The sequence below is a fragment of the Belonocnema kinseyi genome, chromosome 4 (genome assembly GCF_010883055.1).
Source record: "Belonocnema kinseyi isolate 2016_QV_RU_SX_M_011 chromosome 4, B_treatae_v1, whole genome shotgun sequence".
Taxonomy (NCBI): Eukaryota; Metazoa; Arthropoda; class Insecta; order Hymenoptera; family Cynipidae; genus Belonocnema; species Belonocnema kinseyi.
In genome coordinates, this window is record NC_046660.1 from 35796474 (window position 1) to 35811361 (window position 14888).

The 14888-nt window shown below is 23.6% G+C and overlaps 2 protein-coding genes across 3 annotated transcripts in view; both read right to left on the minus strand.

Moving 5' to 3' along the window:
- LOC117170627 overlaps positions 1-6095 on the minus strand; it is a 42669-nt gene extending 36574 nt beyond the window's left edge. The window contains exon 1 of one of the 2 annotated variants that reach the window (XM_033357530.1): positions 5891-6095. In XM_033357530.1, the coding sequence (XP_033213421.1) occupies positions 5891-5911 (21 nt within the window). In that variant the 5' untranslated portion in view covers positions 5912-6095. The remainder of the gene's footprint in view (positions 1-5890) is intronic. The other variant, XM_033357531.1, reaches the window with a different exon arrangement.
- A 3869-nt stretch (positions 6096-9964) lies between these two features.
- The window catches only part of LOC117171171 (gamma-tubulin complex component 6), a 48372-nt gene continuing 43448 nt past the window's right edge, over positions 9965-14888 (minus strand). The window contains exons 14-15 of the mRNA XM_033358234.1: positions 14315-14487; positions 9965-11007 (exon numbers count right to left, since the gene is read on the minus strand). Of these exons, the coding sequence (XP_033214125.1) occupies positions 10710-11007; positions 14315-14487 (471 nt within the window). The 3' untranslated portion in view covers positions 9965-10709. The remainder of the gene's footprint in view (positions 11008-14314; positions 14488-14888) is intronic.

Here is a 14888-nt window from a genome sequence, read left to right on the forward strand (position 1 = left end):
AGCATTAAAAATTGAACGATTACATTTTTTTATAAACTGAACATTTCTTAAATTAAAAATTAAATTATTTTTATTTTGAATAGTTAAAAAATCCTTAAAATACTTCCAAATGTTATTTGAAAATCTTGACACATATCCATGCTGTTTACATTTTTTACTAATTTTTTCTAATTTTCGAAATTATTTCAGAACTTCTAAACATCCTTTAAAATGAATCCAATTTTTTCTAAATTTTTTTTAATTCTGTCAAATTAAACAAATGTCCTTAAAATTCTTCCACATTCATTTGAAAAAAGTTTGTAAACCTTTCTAAATCTTTTTGCATAATCAGTCAAAATTATCTTTAATTTTCATAGCAAATGTTTTTTAATCTTCTGAAGCCATTCAAAATTCTTAAAAATCTTCTTAATTTTTTGTACGAAATCTGCCAAAATCTATATTTAGATTTAAATTATGCCGTGGGCTATTTACACAGAAATTTTGTTACTAATAGCCGGATTTTGTCGGTGCACACATGGAAGCTTTGTTAAAATTATTTCAAATTTTAAATTGACTTTGAATTTTTTCAAAACATCTAAAAATTTCTTTAACTTCCTTGAATTTGTTTATAGAATAATATGTGTTCAATTGTTATTTATACATCCAAGTTTAACAATTTGACTTACAAATTAAGTTTTTTTTTAATAGAACCATTAAAATCTGACATTCAAAATTTAGTTTTTAATATTTAAGTATAATTACTGATTTTAAATAAACAGTCAGATATTTCTAAGTATTAAGAAATTCTTATGTTTTTTAATTAAAAAATTTAAAATTGAATGATTTAAAAATGGATTATTTTAGACTAAAATAATATATGAAATTTAATTAAAGCTTTTAATTATTTTTAAATCACTTAAATCACTTTAAATCACACTTCTTAAATCTTAAACAACAATTAAATTTTTTAAATCATTATCAAGTGGAAATGCGCATTTTAAACTGAATGATAACATAATAAACATTTTATGCGCAAATTAAAATGCATCTTTAAAATCGTACCTATTCTTTTTAGTTCGGATTTTTTTCATCAGGTGGCGTATCGCAGTTTAACCATTCCCAATAGAGTACATGATTCTCCTTGGGTTTCAAATATTCTTTGCGCAATTGAAATTAACTTCAAAATTAAAATCATTTTTTAACAATAGCCATTTAGCTTGAAGAATTTGGAATCTGGGTTTAACATATTTCCTTCTGAACTGTTATGCTTGTCAAATTGGATTATTTTCAAATAATAGAAGTTTATAATTTACATCAATTTTTATTTAACAAAAAGTTTAATTTTCACCCTGAAAAGTTCAATTTGAAGAAATATATATATAATTGTTAACAAAAAGGTCAGTTTCAAACAATACAAATTAATTTTCAAGCCAAAAAGACGATTTTTTAACCCAGTTGAATGATGAACCTAAGAAGTTCAATTTTCAATAAATAGATCTTTTTCAACCAAAAAAAGATGATTTTTTAACCAAATAATTACATTTAAAACAAAAGAAATTAATTGACAACCAAATGGTTGAATTTACAAACAAATGATTGATTTTTAAAAAAGGAAACTAACTTTTAACCATACACTTGCAATTACAACCAAACAGAGGAACTTTCAATCAAGAGAAGAATTTTCAACGAAAAAGTTAATTTTCCATCACTCAAGGTGAATTTTCTACCATAAAACAGGAATTTTCGTTATAAAAAGATGAATTTTCCACCCGAAAAGGCAAATGTTCAACAACCAAGAATAGTTGAATTTTTTATAGGATTCTATTCATTCAGTTCACATTTAAGTAAAAAAAAAAACGAGAAAAAGGAAGTCATTCTTTTCTTTTCAAAAGTCCAAATATTCCATTTCTGGTAAATAATTCATATTTATTCGTTAAAATGGTATTATCTGTATGAAAAGTTAATAATTCTATTGAAAGTTCAACAATTTTGTTAGAAAAATCATCCTTCATTGTTGAAAATTCGTCTTTTTTTCTTATAAACTAAAAGATGTAGTTGACATTTTTTATCTTTCTTGACTAAAATATTTTGTTTCGTCAAAAATTAAATGATTTTGTTGAACATTCCTCCTTTTAATTTGTAAATACATCTCTTTTTGAGGAAATTTCATCTTTTTCGTTTAAACATGCAAATGTCTGGTTAAAAATTGGTGTCTTTCGGTTAAACGCGGCAATTTTTTGTTGAAATTTCACATTTTTGGGTTGAAAATTAAACTACTTTGCTACAAGTTATTTTTTTTTTAGTTTAAGACTGATAATGTTAGTTAAAAATCCAGTTCTTTGGCTAAAAATGTACCTCTTTTATTTTAACTGAAAATTTAACTACTCCATTTTTGATTGCAAATTTATCTTTTATAGTTGAGAGTTCAAGAATGCAATTTTTTTATTTTTATTTTAATAATGTTCTTTAGTTAAGGATTCAGGTATTTTTATTAAAATTTGAATTTATTAGTATAATTTAACTGGAATTTTTAAAAATTATTTTTTTTGTTGAAGATTCATAATTTTAGTAAATTTTTTTCAACTGTAAATTTAATTATTTGGTTGAAAAATTAAATGTTCGTTTTAAAATTAACTTTTTTGTTTAAAATTCATATGTTTTGTAGAAAATTGATCTTTTTGGATTAAAAATGCAGTAACTTCGTAGAAACTGTTTTTCTATTCATTGAAAATTATATATTTCTTAATGAAAATTTAACATTTCCATTCTAGGTTAAAAATTGGTCGATTGTAATTTTAAAATACAACTAATACGTTAAAAATTTATGTATTTTTTTAGAATTTGCGTTTTTTTAAAGAAAATTAATCTTCTTGGTTGAAAATGCCTCTTTTTTGTTGAAAATTCAATTAGTTTGTTGAAATTAAACTTTTTCGTAGAAACATGTTTTTTTTTTATTTTCAAATTCAACAGTTTAGTTGGATTTTTTTTCTCTGAACATAAAAATCTTTTCTGATTAAAAATTCGTTTTTATCTTTGTTCGTAAATTCACCTCTTTTGGTAGAAATTTAACCTTTTTTGGTCATTTACATGTCCTCTGCTAAATTCTTTAATAAAAATATAGTTATAGTATTAAAATTATTATAAAATAGATCAACAAATATTATAATGGTCGAAACGGAATCTAAATCAATTTTTAAATATCCGTCGGTATCAGAGGCTAAAATCTAAATTATAATAAAAACGTAATAAATTCAGGGTGGCCATTTTAACACAAAAAAATCCCGGTGATTTCACGGTTCGCAAAAATTTGTCACGGCCAATTAAACTGAAAAATTCAAACTCTAAGCTAAAAAAATGTGCATTTGCAGTAATAAAAACCGAGCTAAAAATCATACCAGGCAATTTAAATCTAGAAATATTAAAAATTGAATGATTACATTTTTGTTATAAACTGAAGACATTTTTTAAAATGATTCAATTTCTTCCTAAAATCTTTCAAGATAAATTTTTGACCATTTCGGAAATCTTTTTAAACATTCTTTTAAAATTAAATGTTTTAAATAAAAAGTAATTTTTATTTTTTCTAGAAATCTTAAGAAAATCTATATTTTGTTTAAAATTAGGCCGTGAAGTATTTGCACCGAAATTTCGATATGAGTAGCTTTATTTTAGCGGTATATGTAGACACTTTTTTTAAATTATTCGAAATCATTTTAAATTTTTAATTAATTTTGTAAATTAATTAATTAATTTTCTACTTGTAAACTAAATTTTTAAAATATTTTTTAATATTTGATTTATAATGACTGACTTTAAATAAACATTTAAACATTTATAAATATTAAGCAATTGTTCTTTTTCTTCATTTTCAAATTTTAGACTGAATGTATTTAAATTTTTTAAATATTTTATATAGTTCAAATTTAACGTCTTTAAATATTTGTAAAATCTTCCATATTCGTTTGAAATCCTTGAAATATTTGAAATCGTTTCAAATCTTAAAAATGTTTTTAAATTACCGTATTCTTTTGAAACCTTCATGAAATTTGATATCTTTGAAATATTTGTGAAACCCTTCTGATATCTTTTGTATAAATTTGAAATCATTAAAATATTTTTAATCTGTGTGAAATGTTTTATAATTTTAGAAATCTCGTTTATCCTTTTCGAAACTTTGAAAATCTTTTGAAACTTTTAAAATCTTTGCAAATGTTCGAAATCTGGTGTACAGTCTCACCTTTTTCAAAGCTTTGAAATCCTTACCATCTTTATCAACTGTACAAAATCTTTTGAAAAATTTGTGAAATTTTTCTTCAAAATTAATTTAAATTAATTTTTCTTTAAAAAAAGTTTGTGAAATTTTTTTTATTCATTGAAATCATTGCATTTTTTGAAATCTTAATGAAATCTTACCAAATCTTCTAAAATGTTTTTAAGTCTTTTAAATCTGGTGTGCACTCTTTTTTAAATCTTTTAAATCCGTGAAATCTTTGTAAAATGCTTAAAATATTACGTAATATTTTGTAATCTGGTCTACACTCAAAAACCGAGTAGCAAAACTCTTGAAAAATCTGTGATATGACCATGGTTCAATCTAATGTTGAAACTGAATTAACATTGAAATATTCAACTAATGATTTTCATAATTTGTGAGTCAAATATCACAAAAAATGCACACTTTAACATTCTATATTAGCGGATAGAAAATAAAAAACTCAGAATTATTCACAATATTAAAGTCTGTTCATTACAATCTATAAAACAACTTCATAAATTCTACAAAAAGTGCCTAGAAATTTGTTTATTTATTCTGTAATAAGTAAAATATAAATTATATCTTGATTGATAAAAAAACTTTCCAATCGCAAGATTTCTTCTAAACGGGATGTTCCTTTCATAATGGACTAAAATATTTAAATTAACTTTCGCATTTGTCATTTCCCGGTTTCATAAAATTTCCGCTTTCCCGATCCAAATGCCACCCTTAAAATGGAACTAAATAATGAAAATAAATTTAACTACATGGATAGAAAATAATTGTATACAGCTAAAAAATAAAGTTAATCTAGAGAAAAGTCTCCAATAAAGAGAAAAGATTAAAATCATGACTGTTATTTTATAGTTAAAACCAGATCTAAATATGGTAAAAGCAAACAAAAAATGTTGATAAACATCACTATGGAAAGAGATTAAATAGATAAAAAAAACATGTGTATTATTCTAAATTTTCCATGAAGCAATAAGAACACGAATCATAAGTAAAAACAGTATGAAGAAAAATAATTAAGAAAGAAAAACAACCAGGAAACTGTTTTTAATTAGCTAGTTATTTATTGTTTTTCATTTTTCTCGAAATTTTCGTAATTAGGCCCCTTTTTGACAAACGGCTTTAATAATTACAAAATAACCTGCCTAAATTAATTTAATGGCTAAGTTTATTTGATATTAAGTAATGCGAAGATTATAAAATCATAAAACATGAACCATAAAAATCAAATTATTAATCCGAAATTAAAATCATTATAATAGACCAAATTTGCACGGGTTTAATGTAAATATATACAAACAATCTATAAGGTTTTTCGGAAAACGTAGATTTTGACTTTTAACAATGAAAATAAGATTCAAACGAACAATTTGTAATTGGTGACACGGTAAATCATTATTTTGAGAGCCCAAAATAAACAAAATAGTGATGAAATGTGAAATAACTTGACATAGCCTCAAAAGTGGTTATTTTCAGAAGGCACTTAAATATTTAATATAAGTTAGCAGATATTCGTAATTATATATAGAAATTAGGCTTTCATAAAGTAAAGAATATTTTTTTGATAGTAAATTGTTCAAAGTAATTCAAATATTGATAAGAAATTTCCGAAATGATTTGGTTAGAATCTTTGCGATGACTTACCTTGTTTGTTACATTTTCCATTTTCCTTAATACCAAGCTAACTCACAGTGAATAAAAAAATCAAACTTCTAGAGATCACCCACATTTCGATGATATTTTACGTTTCCTACTTTCATCGATGTTTTGTATGTGAAGTTTACAATTAAAAGGAAATTGTATTAAACAGAGGCACATGGCAGAAAACGAGTCACGACGAGAAAATACGAGAAATTCTTGAGAAAATGGATCAAAGTATGCCAAATGACCGTTACGCGCGCTACGATCGACGCACGAAATTCAAAATTTCCAACTTTTTGTGGGTGATTGAAATAAAAAAATGAATATAGAGCTGACAATTTTCTCATTTGAAGTAATCAAAACAGAACTGCAAATTAAAGCAATCAAAATAGAACTCTTTAATTTTTAACTTTTATACTTGAAGATTACATTTTGAATTAATAATTAAAAAATTATTACCGTTTTGATAACTAAACATTTTATAAATTAGAGGTTCAATTGTTTTTTATATATCAAAATTTACTAATAAATAAAAAATATTTTCATCAAAGAAAAGTATTTTACTTTATTTCATTCTTTAGCAATTTCATTATTGTTTAGATTCACAAATTTGGTCATTCGTGAATTTTCCAATGGTCGGCCATTTTACAGTGTTGATATTTTCTCATAACAGCAATTTTATTTCCGAAATGTTCTCATTCGATAGTAATTTCCGGAATGTTATATTTTAATCATATTCTTTTGTGGGAATTTTATTTTTCAGGATTTTTTAGTTGTCCCTGAAAATGCATCTCTATTGGTAGAAATTTAATCTTAATTGGTTAAAAATGCTACTGTTTGAAAATGCTGTTTTTTGGTTGAGAATTAATCCCTTTCGTTGAAAATGGATTTTTTTAAAATAAACTATTTGGTTATTATTCGTTTTTTTGTTGTTGTTCAAAATAAATTTTTACCTGCAAATTTCTTTATTTTACTTTTGGCTGAGAATTGATCTTTTTTAGCTGAAAATTAATTTATTTTGTTGAAAATTCTTTGTTCTTTGAAAATTGATTTTTCAACTGGGAATTTAGCTATTCCATTTCTGGTTATAAATTTATCTTTTTTACTTGGCAATTAATAAATTTGGTTGCAAATTCATTTATTTGATTGAAAATTTGTTTTTTCTTAGTTGCAAATTAATTTTTAAAAGTGAAAAACTAGCTATTCTAATTTTTTTTTGAAAATTGATCTTTTTATTTGAAAATGAAACTATTTGATTGAACATTAATATATTTTGTTGACAATCCCTTTTTCTGAGCTGGAAATTAATTTTTAAATGAACATTTTGCTATTCTATTTTTAATTGAAAATTGATCTTTCTTGTTCAAAAGTCGTTGGTTTTTTTGGTTCAAAATTAATTTTTTGACGAAAAATGTAGCTATTCTATTTCTGTTCAAAAATTTATCTTTTTAAAGTTCAAAATTGAACTATTTGCTTGGAAATTGTTTTTTCAAATTAATTTCTAACTGCAAATTTTGCTGCTCTGTTTTTGTTTGAAAATTTATCTTTGTTAGTTTAAAATTAAAAATTTGCTTGGAAATTGTTTTTTTTTATTAATTAATTTTTTAACTGCAAACTTAGCTATTCTGTTTGTGGTTAAATATTTATCTTTCTTAGCTAAAACTTAACTATTTGGTAGAAAATTGATTTTTAACTGCAAATTTAACTATTCTAGTTTGGTTGTAAATCAAGCCTTTTTAGTTGAAAATTATACTATATGGTAGCAAATTCATTTTTTTAATGAAAAATTAGCTATCCTATTTTTAATTACAAAATTGACTTTTTAAAGTTAAAATTAAACTATGTAGTTAAAAATTCATACATTTTGTTGATAATTCATTTTTGATGAGCTGGAAATTAATTTTTTAACTGAAATTAAACTATTTTATTTTTAGTTAAAAATTGATTTTTTCTACTTGAATATTAAACTATCTGGTTCAAAATTCGTTGTTTATTTTGGTTCAAAGCTTATTTTTTTAAATTTAAAATTCAGTTATTCTATTTTTTCGAAAAATTGACCCTTTTTGTTGAAAACTCGTTGTTTTTGGTTGAAAATGTATTTTTCTGAGCTAAAAATTATACGGTTTGGTGGAAAATTGATTTTAACTGCAAATATAACTATTATATTTTTTGTTGTAAATTAATCTTTTTTAGTTAAAAATTAAACTAAATGATCGCAAATTCATTTACTTGTTTAAAGATTCTTATTTTTTCTTGGTTGGAAATTCATTGTTTTAAATGAAAAATTAGCTATTCTATTTTTAATTCAAAATTGACTTTTTAAAGTTAAAATTAAACTATTGGCTTATAAATACATTTTTTTATTGATTTTTTAACTGCAAACTTAGCTGTTCTGTTTTTGGTTGAAAATTTATTTTTCTCAGCTAAAAATTAAACTATTTGGTTAAAAATGGATTTGAACTGAAAATTTAATTATTCTATTTTTGGTTGTAAATTAATATTTTTTAGATGAAAATTAAACTATATGGTTGTAAATTCATTTATTTCATTGAAAATTAGTTTTTTTCATGGTTGGAAATTAATTTTTTTCAATGAAAAATTAGTTATTCTATTTTTAATTCAAAATTGACTTTTTAAAGTTAAAATTAAACAATTAAGTTGAAAATTTATACACTTTGTTGATCATTCGTTTTTTTATGAGCTGGAAATTAATTTTTTAACTACAATTTAGATATTTTATGTTTAGTTGATTTTTTTTCTACTTGAATATTAAACAATCTGGTTGAAAATTCGTTATTTATTTTGGTCCAAATTAAATTCTGTAACTTAAATTGAGCTATTCTATTTTTTGCGAAAAATTGACCTTTTCTGTTGAAAATTCGTTGTTTTTTTGGTTCAAAATTAATTTCTTTGACTGAAAATGTAGCTATTCTGTTTCTGGTTAAAAATTGATCGTTTTTAATTGAAACTTATACTATATGTTTGAACATTAATTGATTTTGATGGAAATTCGTTTTCCTGTGTTGTAAATGAATTTTTTTTTACTGAAAATTTAGCTATTCTACTTTTGGTTGAAAGTTGATCTTTTTTGGTGGAAAATTTAACTATTTTCTTGGAATTTCGTTTTTTTTATTTGACATAAATTTTTTTAACTAAAAACTTAGCAGTTATTTTTTTTTAATGTATCTTTCTTATTTAAAAATTAAACTATTTGGTTCAAAATTAAATTTTTTTTTCAAAATTAGTCTTTTTGGCTAGAAAATTCCTCTGTTTTGGTGGAAATTTAATTTTTTGGCTTAAAAATAGAACTCTGCTTGAAAATGAATCTTTTTGGTTGATTCAACTATTTTTTTCAAAAAAAATTTCTTTTCTTTAGTGGAATTCAACAGTTTTTTTATTTAAAATTCAAACATTCATTACTTGAAACGTCATTTATTACAATTTTCATTGAGAATTCATTGATTTGGTTGAAAATAAACTACTTTGTTAAAAATTAATTTTTTTTAGTTAAAAATTCATAATTTTAGATAAAAACTTATTTCTTTGGTTGAATATTTAACGATTTTAACTATTCAATTGTTAACGTTAAAATTAATAATTTGTTTAATTTAGGACAAATTCCGAACCAGCTTGTAAAATTAATTATTTTCCAATCTTTAATACTTAAATTATGGTTCACTTTACAAATCATTAATTAATTTATCTGTACAATTGGTCAACTCAAAACATTTCTTATCAACAATTTATTATTTCAATCGCTTTTAACCTTTAATTGTTTAAGTCTTCTTCTATGTTAGAAAATTAACTCAACAAAAAAAAGCTTTGAAATCAAATTTATTTCAAATTGCATTATATAATGTGATATGAAAGTGATATTACAAGTGATTGCATAGAATTTTCTTCTAAAAATTTGTGAAATTCTCGATAAAAAAATAAATTCCCCATTATTTCCCGGTCCATAGGCTACTCTGAACTCGTTTTTAAATCTCAAAATATTATTTGTTTGTCACACTGCAAATAATAGGAGGAAAAAATATTAAAAATATATGATATACTTAAAGAATAAATTAAACAATAAGCAATACACATTTTTTATTCTTCTATAATACATATTTTACACAGCCAGAGTTCTTCACTGATTCAAATTAAATTTAAATTTTTAAGTTTAACGCTTTTTTTAATAATTATATGTACATGAACAATGCGCTTTAAATTAAAAGAGCGAGCTTAAAAAGTAGAAGATGAGATGGATAATGCAGCGATTTGTTCAATGATGACAATTTGAGACGAATCTAATTATAAATAGATGAAATTATCAGGATCATGACTTAACTTTTTTCTAAAAAAAAGGAGTCAATAACTATATAAAAAAGCCTAGGTACCTTTTTAATACATACATTTCTTCCTAAGAAATTAATGTCGAATCGACTGCCAATGGAAGAGAAAAGACTTTTAATACAAAATATTAATTCAAAAACTCATAGAAAAATCTGGAATAATATTTTCCTCTATTATATGCCATAAATTATATTACTATTTAGAACCAGAACATGTCTAAAAAAACATTGACCAAAAAAACTAAACTTAAAAAAATCAAAATATTAAAATACTGATTCCAGTATGAAAATACATTTTCATTGACTACGAAAAAGTAAAAATTTATAAATGTTTTATCCGCAAAAAATAACTATCATGGAATGGATTGTTTCCGCTTTTACATTGAGATTCTAGGATTCGATTTCTATACGAATGCCCTCTCTTTACCTAAATTACATTTGACACAGCCAAAATCTCTTGCCACAAAAATAATGAAAAATATGTTTTAACCTTTGCTGGAATTGATGTCGTAAAGAGGATTTATATTGAGCGCGTGCAGAAAGTGCGTAAGATGTGGTTGATATCCACTACTGGCCAATTTATTGGCAACACGAGCCATATAGGTTCGTAATTTGCAGAAAGATTTGTACATATCTTCGACTTTGGCGTAGTTGGGATGAATGTAGCCCGTCGCATCACGAACCCATTTACGAGATCGAATTTGGTTGTGGAATTTTAGCACCACTGTGAAAATATTGCGTAAACATTCTCGCATTTTCTGATCCTTCTGGTACAACATGCACCTGTTAATTAAAATCGAAATTCAGATAGATTAATTATTTTAGTTTCAAAGTTTTGGATAAAATTAGAAATATAATATGCCCTCTAGAGGATGGTGACAATACTTCATTTTCAAAATCCTCTGATTTTCCCCTGGCTAATTTTTCATTTTCTCTGACCATTAATATTACTAATGGCCATTAATATCAGATTAATTTTTAAATCGATTTATTTTAAACGAAACAGGTTACTTTTTTACCATTAAAGAATGATTTGTCAAAATATTTTCACCCAAATAGTTGCACATTCAAATAAAAAAGATTAAACTTCAATTAAAAAGTTTCATTTTCGACCAAAAACGATGAAATTGCTACCATAAGAGATGCTTTTTAAAACCAAAAAGAAAACTTTTCAACAAAATACACGAATTTCTAAATAAATAATTGAAATTTTAACTAAAAGAGATAAATTTTTAATCAAAAATGGAAAAGTTAATTTGAAGTAAGAACGTTAATTTTAAATAAAGAAAAAAAAGTTTTTCAACTAAAAAAAAATAAAATTTTCAACCAGAGATTAGTTTCCAAAGAAAAAAAGACAAAAAAGACAAAAAAATATGTTTAAACCTAACAGTTGCTTTTCAACAAAACAGAGTCATTTTCAAACGAAAAATATAATTTTTCTACGAAAAAAAGACAAAGTTTGAACTAGAAAGAATCAATTTTCAACCGCAAATGGATAAGTTAGATTTTACGTTTAAAAAAAACAACGAATTTTCAAGAAAATAGTTGAATTTTTAACCGAACAGTTAATTTTTTTACGCAATAATTTAATTTTCAATACCAAAGAGATTAATTAAAAAAAAGAAGATTTTATGTTCCAGAAAAAAAAACTCATCGAAATTTTTTAAATTTCATGCAAAAATAAATATTTTCTATAAAGCAGTTGAATTTTCAATGAAGAATTAAATTTTTAACCAAACAGTTGTATTTTTAACAAAAAAGACGAATTTTCAAATAAAAAAAAGTTAAATTTTCAACAAAATATTGAAACTTCCAAGCAATTAATTTAATTTTCGACAATAAAAATGCATTTTCAACTAAACAGTGGAATTTACAACAGTTACATTTTTTACACAATAATTTAATTTTCAATACCAAAAAGATGGATTAAAAAAGGAAAGATGTTATGTTCCAGAAAAAAATGTCATCCAAATTGTTGAATTTTCATGCTAAAATACAAATTTTCTGTAAAGCAGTTGAATTTTCAATGCAAAAGTAAATTTTGGACCAAACAGTTACATTTTTCACAAAAATTGAGTAATTTTCAAACCAAGAAAATGATTTTTCTACCAAGAAAAACGCATTTTCAACTTAAAAAAAGTTCAATTTTCAACAAAATAGTTCAACTTTCAACCAATTAATTTAATTTTCGACAATAAAAATGCATTTTCACCTAAACAGTTGAATTTACAACAGTTGTGTTTATTACACAATAATTTACTTTTTTAATACCAAAAAGGTGAATTAAAAAAAAAGATTTTATTTTCCAGAAAAAAATTTCATCCAAATTCTTGAACTTTCATGCCAAAATACAAGATTGCTGTAAATCAGTTGCATTTTTAACAAAAAATGAGTAATTTTCAAACCAAGAAGATGATTTTTCTACAAAAAGACACATTTTCAACTAAAAAAAGTTCAATTTTCAACAATTCAATTATTCCGTAAAGGATTAATTGAATTTTCTACCTTCAAAGCTAATTTTTCAACCAAATGGTCGAATTTTTAATAAAAATAATATTTCAGCAACTAAAACACGAATATATAACAAAATAAATAAATTTTCAACAAAATACTTGAATTTTTAATCCATAAAGATTAATTTGCAAAAAAAGAGTATAATATCTGATAACTTAACAAAAAAAGATTAATTTAGTATTAAGAGAGATGAAATTTGAAAAAAAGACTTTTTCACTAAAAAATATAATTTTTTAACAAAAATGTATCAGTTGCATTTTCAATGTAAAAAATACATTTAAAATTTAAAAAAGAATTTCCACCAAATTAGTTCAATTTTCAACAAAAAATTACTTTGAAAAAATTGTGTTGATTAAAGTAATTCCAGTTTTACCCAAGTAGATGAACTTTCAGATGAAACATATCCGCTTTCAACAAAATAGTTCAATTTTGAACTAAAATGAAGAATATTCAACGGTAATTGTCAAATTTTTAGAAAAAAATATGTCTTCACTTAAACAAAAAAAAAATTCAACCAGATATGAATTTTCAAACTAAAATTATTTTCTAACAAAGCGGTTCAACTTCCAACCAAGTGTTTTAATTTATAAAAAAAGGATTGCATTTTTATCGAAATGATGAAATTTCTACTAAAAAAACGTAATTTTTACACCACAAAGACAAATATAAAAAAAATTATTTTTAATAATCAAATAATAATTTCCAACAAAAAGTTAATTTTCTACCAATTTGCTGAATTTTGAAAACAAAATACAAATTTTCTATAAACAGTTGAATTTTAAATCGGCAAATATAAATTTTCAAACAAATTTTAATTTTAACTGTTGCATTTTTAACCAAAAAAGAGTAATTTTCAAACTAAGAAGAGGAATTTACCTTTAATAAAAAGGAATTTTCAACTAAAAAAGATCAATTTTTATCAAAATAGTTCAACTTTTACCTAAAGACATGAATTTCAATCTACAATGTTGAATGTACAAAATGGAATTGTTAAATTGTCATGAAAAAAAAATTAATTTACAACAAACAAGACAACAAACGATTATTCAACTAAAGAGATGAATTTTTAACTAAAATTATGAATCTTCAGCAACAAATTATTTTAACCAAAATAGATTTTTATTTTAAATCAAAAACATTTTAATTCGACCAAAAAAGATGAATTTTCACCTAAATAGTTTAATCCTCAACTAAAAAAAATTAATTTTCAACCAGAAATTAATGTTTTACCCAAAAAGACCGCAAAACTTTATTTTCAAAATTCCATAGTTTTTCGCTGAAAATTAATATTTAAAGACAATATTAATCTTGTACAATTTTTATCATTGAATCTTTAATAAACAAAGTAGAAAAATTGCAAATAAAAATTTATTATCCTTCACAGTTATTTAAAGTGACTCTTATTGAAATATCCTGACTTTTGCCTGATTCTTTTTTTAAATCCCTGAAAATTTCCAATCTCTCTCTGGCCTGTAAAATTCCCTAAAATTCCCTCTCTTTTCCCTGATTTCCTCTTACCTATGGCCACCCTGCTTCCAGCTACTTAATTTGAAAATAGCCATTTTTCTATACTTGCCTTGATAAAATCTTCTTTATGTAGCTAACGTGAATCAAGTAGACTTCATCGAGTGTTGTTGCATCTCCTAAGTCTTTCTCAAATTCCGCCCAACTCGCATGTAAAACGCTGCATGTTAAATAAGTGTGCAAAGCATTTATAAATTGCATCATGGAATGTCTGTAGAGTTGAATCTGAAAATAAAATTGTAAATTACATTAAGGACCGTACTTGAATTACGCAATTTTTTTGAAATTCTGAAATTTAATCGGCAGGGAAAAGTCAGTGATTTACAAAAAAATCTTAAGAAATCAGGGAATTTCTACAACTTTAATAAATGTCAAGTTAAACAATTTAAAAATTTTTTAATTTTGACTTGAAATTGTTTTATTCTGTTTATAATATTAAAAATGTTGCAAGTTTAAGATTCTGGTCTTTGAATATTAATGGTTAGGGAGAAAATTGGGAATTTTTAAATTGACAGTTTACGGTAACCCTGACATAATATTCTCGTAAGTAATTTGTCTTTTATTTATATTTATATTTATTTTATTTTTGCAGTTTCTTCTTCGTGAATATTCTCTTTTTAGTTTTA